The sequence below is a fragment of the Puma concolor genome, chromosome A3 (genome assembly GCF_028749965.1).
Source record: "Puma concolor isolate L17-30 chromosome A3, mPumCon1.1.hap2, whole genome shotgun sequence".
NCBI classification, from domain to species: domain Eukaryota; kingdom Metazoa; phylum Chordata; class Mammalia; order Carnivora; family Felidae; genus Puma; species Puma concolor.
The window spans coordinates 53,554,686-53,564,604 of record NC_141669.1 but is presented as its reverse complement, the minus strand read 5'-3'; the positions used below and the strand labels follow the sequence as shown (position 1 = coordinate 53,564,604).

The window sequence follows — 9,919 nt, the reverse complement described above, 5'->3', positions numbered from 1 at the left end:
CCAAGACTAACTGTATAAAAACATGAGTGCACCTGGACAAAGGCTAAAAGCAATGCACAATGCAATAGTGGATGCGTCTGTGGTATTCTGACCAGGGGAGGTCTGCCTCCTACATTTCCCAAACCTTCTAATATGTTGATCTAGGATCTTTAAAATGAAATAAGGGAAATACTACTAGAAATGTCAAAGATAAGCCATAAAATAACGAAACAAAGATCACCAGGCAGAAGCAGACAAAAGGGTTTAGGAATCTGGGTTCCATTTCAGATGCATGGTTACATGAGCGGGGAAACTGAGGATGGTTCTGAGATCTCGGGTCCTGTAGGCTCTGCTGTCCACGACGCTTGCCCACACAGACTGTCGGAGCAGAGATGGGAGATGGCGAACCTTGAGGGAGGGGGAACAGCCCGCCTGCTCCCGCAGTGGAGACCCCCCAGGAACGCAATCGGGCCCTGGGGTGGAAGGCAGCAAGGGCTCAGGGGACAGCCCCGCGTGAGCATAGAGGGCAGGAGCCCCAGAGGAAGTTCAGAGAGCAGGCTCCACAAAATAGCCAAGGCCTGCCCCCTTCCTGTATTCCCACACCATCTCCCCTGGAGGGGACAGGACTCACCACTCAGGGCGGACGTGCTGTTCTCCAGGGCCTGGCACACAGCCAACAGAAGACCTGTGTGGGGAGAAGAGAGGAAAGGTAAGCATCTGCTCAGCAAAACACTTTCAGGACTCGAGGGCAGGCTGCTTGAAAGGTAAAGACCAGGCAACTTTACAAAGTGGCCAAAAGGCAGGCCTGGCTACATAGCCTGGGGGGGGGGGGGCTCAGTGCAAAATGAAAATGTGGGTCCCCTATTCACAAATCAGGAAAAAACTATAAAGTTTTTTCCTTCCTTCCTTCCACGGTCTCTCTCCACCTGTTCTGGTGTTTTTTTAACACCATGTAATTTTTATGTGGTGGTGAAACATACATAAAATTTACTGTTTTAACCACTTTCAAGTATACAGTTCAGTGGCATTAAGTCCATTCACGTTGTTGTGCATGTCATGATCTCTCTCTTTGAGGCTTGAGGATTCTTGCAGGCTGAGCACGTGGGGGCCCTCGTGACAAGTGAGTGAATACACGGGCGACCACCCACCGCTGGGTTTCCTTCCTGCCAGAAGCTGGACAGATGTGCTGTGACCCAGATGGGGCAGGGCAATCCATACAGGTATTTCTTCTTCTCAGGGACCCCAACTGAGGCAGACAGCTGACCCCCCGAGGGTATTAGAGCCTCCGTGGTCAGAAAGCATCATGAGGTACCTCGATCAGGGGTGGAGGAGAGCCTTGCCCCTGTCTAGTCACCCACTGAACAGGCAGGCCGTGGAGCTAGCAGCCCAGTGTGGGGACAGCTGCCACCATGACCTGCCCTGAGATGCCATGGGGTACACGCACCTAACACCAACTTTTCTTGTGTCCAGGCCCTAACAGGGGCAGAGTGTGGCAGGGGCGAGAACCCACTGATAGATGGTAGTTGATACGATCAACTTGGGCCAAGGCTCCAAGTTCCCAGGACACACTCCATTGTCCCATTGGAGTTCACTTCCAAACTATAAATTCAAAGATAAAATCACTAAAAATTTCAAGACTGCCGCTGCATAGCACTAAAACCCTAAGCTCTGGGCATCTGAACATGGGACTCTGTGAGACTACACAGGTCGCACACCCATGAAGCTGCCTCTTAGATAGATGACCTTATGTGACCTCACGTTAAAGTACCAAAAGTTTCCAGAAACAGCAGCAAAGTTCTAATGAAGAAGGAACCTCTTGGGAGTTATGCAATCAGCATGAACTAAGTTAGACTGACTTCCTAAAACTGAAAGGCAAAAAGATGCCATGGTGGCCCCGCACAGGCTGGGCCACCTGTGGGTTAGCCTGGAAGGGAGCTGAATCGAGGCAGAACAGAAAACAAGCAAGGTTCTGTGCTGTCACCGCCTGCTGCACAGGACTAATCCAAACCTCTGCTATGCATGTTGCCAGGACCCCCCTCCCCTTTTCACTCAGGGTAGAGACATAGAAGGCCTGGACTCTCAGGCAAGAAAGATACTCGCAACAGGTAAAGTAATCACGCTAGGCCTTTGAAATAAGAAACATCATAAAAACTTCAGACTCCTTTTCCTGGAGGCCTGGCAGGGATTTCCCGAGTACTGCTACACCATCCTGGAACCAGATATTGGGCTAGAGTAGGGGCGGGGGGCAAGGAGAGAACGGGAGTAAAATCAAATGCCTTCCCCGTGCAATTCTTTCTTGCTGCTCATTTTGGAAGCATGGCTCTTAGGGTTCCTCTGGATATATTTAAACAGTCGAGTCTGCAATCCACACACCAAGCATCAAAGTGAAGCATTCCTGCCAAGGCCAGGAAAGGTTTTAGAGGTTCCACACTGCCAGCTGGGAACCTGTCACGACCTGACTTCGCTGGTACTGCCACAAACTACTCTGGGCCAAAGTCAGCCAGTGACCCAGAGTAACATAAAGAACACAGGAATTCTTTGCATATCTCTGAGGAGGCACTGCTGGCCTGTCGCAAACTGTCCCTGAACTTACCTTGCAGCCTCCCTCCCTGGCCCCATATCCGGTCAGTCATCGAGAGCAGAGCCAGCACCGTTTCTGGTCTCCATATCGATCTCTGCTAGAGCAAAACCAAGACAGGAAAGCAAATACTGTACAAATGCAGCCAGGATGGAGCAGGGATGGACACTGACTCTCTGGAATACATGGGGGGCCACTACCCCAGCTGTGGGGCAAGCTACTCCATCTGCTCGGTCCCTCACCCATAAGCTACCAGCTGCCAAACTCACAAAGGCGTTCTGGGAACTAATCAGAGTTTGCAAAAACCACCATGTTCCATAGATTAGAGACGACTGGGTTTTTATTCATAATTTGAGCAACACGGAATAGAACAGTTGCTCTCTATACCCTCCAAGTCCCCTGGTAAATAGCTTAATGCCCGAGCATCTCTCTGCAATCTCTGTTCAGGCACAGCTTCTGGTGATGAGAGGTGAGACCTCTGCTTTCCGGAGGGGCCCAGACCAGAGGACAGGGGTCAGACCTCCTTCAGCCCCCGAGTGGGGGCGGGTACCACTTATGTGCTATCTTATTTCATCGTCATGATTACCCACAATCTAGGCACCTCCCAGCCTCCCTGCCTTCTGGTCCAGCCTCTGGAAACACACGGTTTAACAGGTGAGGAAACGGAGACTTTATAGAGGTTAGGAATTTGCCCAAGCTCTTGCAGTCAAGTTCAAGTCTGTCCCATGCCCATGCCCAAGACACTGTTTTATCACCACACCACTCAGGAGACCTCTAACCATAGTCTGTCACAAAACACTGGTGGGTGTATACTCACCAGCTACAACCCCCAAATGTATTCTGAAAAGCAGACCCCAAATCCCCCCTGCACCCCGCTCTGAGCAAGGTCTGAGGAGCCAGGGTGTGAACACCCAGATCCCCTGCTGCCCAGTTTGTGTAAGCCCAGGTGCCTGGACTGCCAGCCCCGTGGCTATGCTTGGAAAAGTCGGGCTGTGTGAAGGTCTTCCAGAAACACGTGACCCTGGAAGGCTCTGAGGCTCATCAGAACAGTACAGTCTGGGGCACCTGTGTGGGGACAGTACAGCTGCCACATGCAGTGGCTCCAGGAAGACAACCCTGAGTTCAGGCAGAAGCTTGGAGGCTGCAGGGATCCCCCAGCGGCCTCCCTCGGGGGCAAGAATCCCTACCAGGCTGCTCTTGCCAGTATATTTCTGCTTAAACAGCTCCAAACAGGGGAATCCCTGGATTGTGTGGATTCCAAAAAAGAACAAAAAATAAGGGGAGGAAGGGAGGCAAGAAAAAAACCTATGAAAACCTATGAAAGCTGATCCCCCACCCAAAGTAGAGTAGAAACCCAGGCCTGCCCTCAAGGGGGGACAAGGGTTGCAGTGCTTATAATTCAGCTGTTTGGAGAGTAAATAAAAGTTTACAATAGCAAGAACGCCATAAAAGAGGTTAGCATTTTTATCTCATGAGTTCACAGACTGAAGCCACTATGAAACCCATCCACTGATGTACCAATGGAAAATGCTTTGAGAGGTGCTGGGTCCCTATCTTCCCTGGGCCACAGAGGAGCACCTCCTTCCCCAGCCCCTCAACACCGCCCCTAACTCATGTATGGGACTGGGCCCCAGGCTGGGCCTTTAGCATGGGACATTCTCTATCCTATCCCACCTGCCAGCCTTGTGGCCACCTCCCTCTGTGGATACTCAGCTCTAGTGCCCAGATAGGGGAGAAGCAGCCTCAGGCTCTGGCCTCTGTGACAGCCAGTATTTGCTTCCAGGCTCTGACCTACTCCACTGGTTGGATCAGTTGTTCCTCTCCCTCCCCTCCCCCCGCCGCCCCCGCCCCAAAAATCAAGAGTTCCATATGCCATCCAGTTTCAGATCCCCTAAGTCAGGCTGCCCGAGTGAAGGGGTGAAGGCGAGGTGGTGGTGTCAGGGAGATGTGGAGAAGATGGAGAGAGGCTGCAGGAGGTCCTTTTGGATAAAGTGTACCCTGGATTTAACGGAGGCTCTGAGAAAAGACCTATGGGTAAAGAAACAATGCAGGCGGGAGAGAGAGGCAGCAGGGAGGGTGGGTGCTGGTGGGGATGAGCCAAGATCTCCCCTTCCTCTCCTACCATACTCGGGATTGGAAGGTCATAAGGGACACAGCCAGGAACTAAGGAAGTGGTGGGTGGTACCTAGAGCGAGCATCCTGCAGTTCAGCATGAGGTCTACAGGGACATGCATGGGGCAATCGTGTGGGCACAAAACTGTGTAAATGGGTCACATTGTACCCAGGGCCTCCGGTACAGCTTCTAAGGCCTCTTCCTTTATGAATTACATCCCAATTCTGAGTCTGGGTGGCTCAGTTGGTTAAGCCAACTTCAGCTCAGGTCATGATCTCGTGGTCCGTGGGTTCGAGCCCCGCCTTGGGCTCTGTGCTGACAGCTCAGAGCCTGGAGCCTGCTTCAGATTCTGTGTCTCCCTCTCTTTGCTCCTCCCCTACTCACACTCTGTCTCTCTCTCTCAAAAATAATATACATTAAAAAAATACTATGAATTACATCCCAACATTTAAATCTTACCTGCAAACGTGGCAGGGTTTTAACTGCATAGCAAAAACTGCAATATTGTATGACTTTATCAGTATTTTTAAATGCAAAAGGTTTTGATCTGGGTGAAGATGCTGGCTTCAGGATAAGAACTGATTAGGAAGGAAAAAAAAGAAAAGAACACACTGCAGGTAGGGACAAGGCAGAAAGCTGGCGGGACCAGGAGACAAAGAGCCTGCCCCTGGAGAGGATATCCATACAGGTCAAAGCAGAAAGCAGCCACATGGCATCCTCCATCGTCCGGGTGTGGGGAGGATGGCCCTCAGAGAGTCCATGGTTTCTCTCCAAGGAAGGGGCAACAATTCATATTTGCCCCTGCTTATGGATACACCAGTGACACCGGCTTCAGAGGATGTCAGGAAAAGCTGCAGAGGAATTTGTGGAAGAACTGGCCAGACAGGATTAGGAATACTCTGGGGATAGCATGGAGAGTGTAGAAATATGTGACATGGGAATGAATCACCATGGGCAGACGGGCTTAGGGGACAGAGGGCTCTTTCTTTTACCATCCCAGCATCTGGAACACTGCTTTTAAAACACAAGCTGGACCCTGCTACCCAAGGAGAGAGCCTTACAGAGAAATTATCTGAAAAAGTTAGTGTTGTGTCTCAGGTGGCAGGTCCTGGTGCTCATGAAAGAAAACCAACTATGCAAGGGAGGGGGCAAGCTTTTAGTTACAAACCCATACAGGTGAGGTCCTGGCCCCTTTGTCCAAACACAGCCATGACATGACAAGTTAATCAGGAAGATGTTTCTATGCCAGTGGCAGGTGGCAGAGGGAAAATCACTGGAGTCTGATTGGTCTCCCAAGCTCCCTCCTCACATGATTCAGTCACGATTACCATTCCGGCTGATGGCGTTAGTAATAGTAATAAGCAGGAACATTTGCTTGAGCACTTACTACATGCCCTGCATAGTTTCATTCAGTACTCAGAGCAAGTCCTAGGAAGTAGGTCCTATTAGGCTCCCATTCTGGAGGTAAGAAAGTAGAGGTACAGGAGATTAAATAACCTGCCCAAGGTCACCTAGCTTATTAGTGACAGACGTTGCAAGCTCATATCACAAGGTCCAGTTGGCCTCACTTTGCTTTTGCTTGTCTCGTGAAGTACAAAGAACACAGACATGCTAGAGAAGACCACCTCCTCCTCCTTTTTTTTGTCCTGCCTAGAAGCCAGGTATCCATTGTGACCTAGGGAACACAGGCTAACAGGGAGTCCAGAGACTAGGGTGAACTATGAATGTGGTCACCTTTAGCAAGTCACTTCACCTCTCTCAATCTTAGGCTCTTTGTCTTTAAATGGCAGACTTGGGCCAGAATATCTGCCCAGTCCATAAATTCCAGGCATCTATGAAGATACAAGGCTGTCCATCTTCCTCAACCATCTAGCTGGGGGACAAGGGGGCCCACTGGCTTCATTCCAACACTTTGTAGGTAGATCCCTGCCCTGAAGGAGGATCAGACAAAGTAAAGGCTTTGTGTTCTTGTCTCAGTGAGTGAACTTGGTTTATGGTAATTTTGTCCTTCAACTTAGCATGGCATTTACATCAAATATCAGAAGATGGAGGAGACCCTAAATCTAATCCTAAACAAGCACTTTCCATCTCTATGTTTTCAACACAGTCTTAATAATATACTACAGGCTCGCCATCCACAGAGGAATGCGATGCACTCAGGTCAGTGCGCTTGGGACCAGGGTGCCCTTCCTGATGACCCCCGGGGTGGCCATAAGTGGCAAAGTCCACCGTGATGAGGCTAAGGCAATACCTCGTGATTATGACATCACGGAAGATAAGCCAGTGTTACCCGCATGCTCATAGGTATTTTCCATAACCATCTCAATATGTCTGCAGATGGAAAAAAAAAAAAAACAAAACAATGTATTCAGAATGAACCTTCAGGATTAGGGAGGAAGAGACGAGCAGATGGGTGCCTAGACTGCAGCCCTCCACCCTTTTCTAATTCTGACTCAGGGCCTGTTATGGCAGAGCAGAAAGGAGCCTTGCTGTCAGAACTGGGTGCAAATCCTAGATCTACCACTCCTTACCTGTGACACCTCAAGGTGTGTTATCTAACTTTGCTGAGCCTTGGCATATCCTCATTCATGAATAAGGATAACTCCTCACATGGCCACTGCAAGGATTAAATAAAATAAAATGGAGTATACGAAATCAGAAAAAAATAGAACCTTCCATACTAAAGCAAAGGAAGAGGAGTATGGGCTGCCAAAGGCACCCATGGAGATCACATGTCTCCATAGACACTTCCCCTGCTCCCATGCCCCAAGCACCCTGACCACTCTCCAGAAGACTGCGCCTCAAACCGTGTGTTCAAAAATAAACTCCATCTCATCCCTGACCTGTTCCACCTCCACCTGGCTTCTGGGTGGGGCCGAGGACCCGAAAGACATCGTCTACCCCTCCTTCCCCTTTACTCCATATTTAAGCCAAGGCCTCCTACACAGATCACCCCCACACTATCCATCTCATCCATCACCCCCCACCCCCACCCCATGTCCCTACTGCCAATGCCCCAGTTCAGGCCTCATCATCCCTCCTGAGCTATCATAATAGTTGCCTAACTGGTTTGCCTGCCAACAGCCTTTTTTTTTTTTTTACCTTTGCTCCTGCTGCCAGAGTGAGCTTCCTGAAACACTTGCTGGGCCATAGCACTTCTTTCCTCTAAACTTCCCGAAGGCTCCCCGCTCAGAGAATTCAGTCTGAAGTCCTGAGCGAGATGTAAGGTACAGAACCTGGTCCCAAACCCCATTTCCATCTGCTTCCTCCTGCCTACTCTCTTTGGACACATGGACTCCAGCTGCCTGTCACTCCCCCCCTTTCCCTGTGCACAACCTGCCCTCACTCAGCTCAGTGCCACAGGCTCAGGCTACCAGGGCCCAGACTCCAATCCTTGTGGCTCTGTGATATTTGCTTAGTTGTCTGAGCCTTAGTTTTCTTTGCTGTAGAAAGAGATAAAGATATCCCTCTCCTGCACAGGGTTGTGAAGATTAAATGGGGGAGGGGACACATGGAAAACGTGGCGTGTACTGAATGGCACATAATAAACACACAACACCCGGTAGCTGTCATTGAGAGATGCCATGAATATTCTAATCTCTCAAGTTGGCATGCCCCTTCTTCCACCCATGGAAGTCAAATTCGCCTGTCAAATCCCCACCCAAATGTCAGAAATAATCATTTCGTTTTTAGAGCAGTCCTTATCGGATTCTGCCTTGTAGTTTGGAAGTTTTTTCACATCTTCATCTCCCCATCTGGTGCGGCCAGGAACCATGCAGCGCTCATCTCTGCCGTCACAGTAGGCACCATGCCTTGCACCTAGTTAGGTTTTTTGTTTAACGTTTATTTATTTTTGAGAGAGAGACACAGCATGAGTGGGGGAGGGCAGAGAGAGAGGGAGACACAGAATCTGAAGCAGGCTGCAGGCTCTGAGCTGTCCGCATAGAGCTCAAAGTGGGGCTCGAACTCACGAACTGTGAGATCACGACCTGAGCCGAAGTCAGAGGCTTAACCGACTGAGCCACCCAGGCGCCCCACACCGAGTTAGGTTTTTGACACATGTGGGTTGAACTGAATTTCTCTAAGAGGTCACCAGCTTGAAAACAGAGTCGGGGGTGGGGGGGAGGTGAGTGTTGAGAGTGTGCGTAGGGGGAATGGGAAAACCAGCTGATCCTCACAATTCCTTCCTCACTTCTATGTGGGACCCTCCAGAGCTACAGCTCTCAGTCTTGGTTCTTATTCAGATTTCAGCGACGATGAAGAACTCTTGAAACCTGGCATGCGTGCATGCATTCATTCAAGAAATATTTGCTGAGCACCAGTACAGGGCAGACACCATTCCGAGTGCTGCAGACAAAGAAAAGGACTAAAAGTCTCTTCTCTTACAGTGTCTGCAACATATCCTTCCTGTGAGAAATAATCCTTCCAATTCTTGGCAACCATTCACACTGAACTACATTATAAATGTCTGACCGCACCATCAATTGTGGTGGGAGGGGAGTTAAAGTGTGTCTTCTATTTCAATAACAGAGTGAACTAGCCTCAGCAGAGGAAAAGCGGGGAGTGCTGTCCTTCCCCCGAGCCTGGAGCGAGTCTCCTGAACCTGCACGCCAAGATGACCCTGACTTGCTTGGTCACTTGATGACATGACCCCAGAAACCTCCATTTTCACATCCTTAACTCATTTTGTAGGCTTTTCCTGAAAACTTGATGAGAAAACAGGAAGACCTGCACCTGGTGACCCCAAGGAGGAAGGCACAGTGTCAGAAGGGGTACAGAGCCTAGAGAATGGCTTGGTGCAGCAGGATGGCCAGCCCCAGCATTTGCTGAGCACTACACGCCCAGGGGCTCTTTGGGCAAAGGCAGGACTTGCCACAGGGACTTTGCAGTCTGGAGGAGGAGACTCAAGTGAAGCAAACACACTCACCCATGTTCTGCAAGTATCTCTCATGCTCCCCATTCAAGCCCTTTATTCCACCCAAATGTATCTACCTGGTTCAGGTCTCCTAAATACACTCGTTATTTCCTGCTGCCCTGGCCTCTTCCGCCCAGCCTTCTGGGCCCGCTAGACCCCAACATCCTCCAGAGCGCCCTCCAGACCTCTCCCGCAGGCACACCCTCTTCTTCCACGCCCTGACACCGTCAGTCCCTTCAGCACTGGGTGGGTGTGGGGCCCAGAGCAGTCACTCACATGGGCTGTCTCCTTCACTCTCTCTCTCTCAGCCCAGGCCTCATTTCCCACCACCTCT

The 9,919-nt window shown here is 50.3% G+C and overlaps 1 protein-coding gene across 7 annotated transcripts in view; it reads right to left on the bottom strand.

Moving 5' to 3' along the window:
• The window catches only part of TGFA (transforming growth factor alpha), a 117,122-nt gene that overhangs the window by 79,294 nt on the left and 27,909 nt on the right, over positions 1-9,919 (bottom strand). For 5 of the 7 annotated variants that reach the window (XM_086700915.1, XM_086700917.1, XM_086700912.1 and 2 more), the window contains exon 2: positions 611-664. In XM_086700915.1, coding sequence (XP_086557041.1) covers positions 611-664 — 54 coding nt within the window. Of the gene's footprint in view, positions 1-610; positions 665-2,572; positions 2,646-9,919 lie in introns of those variants that run through there. The other 2 variants (XM_086700916.1, XM_086700918.1) reach the window with 1 other exon arrangement.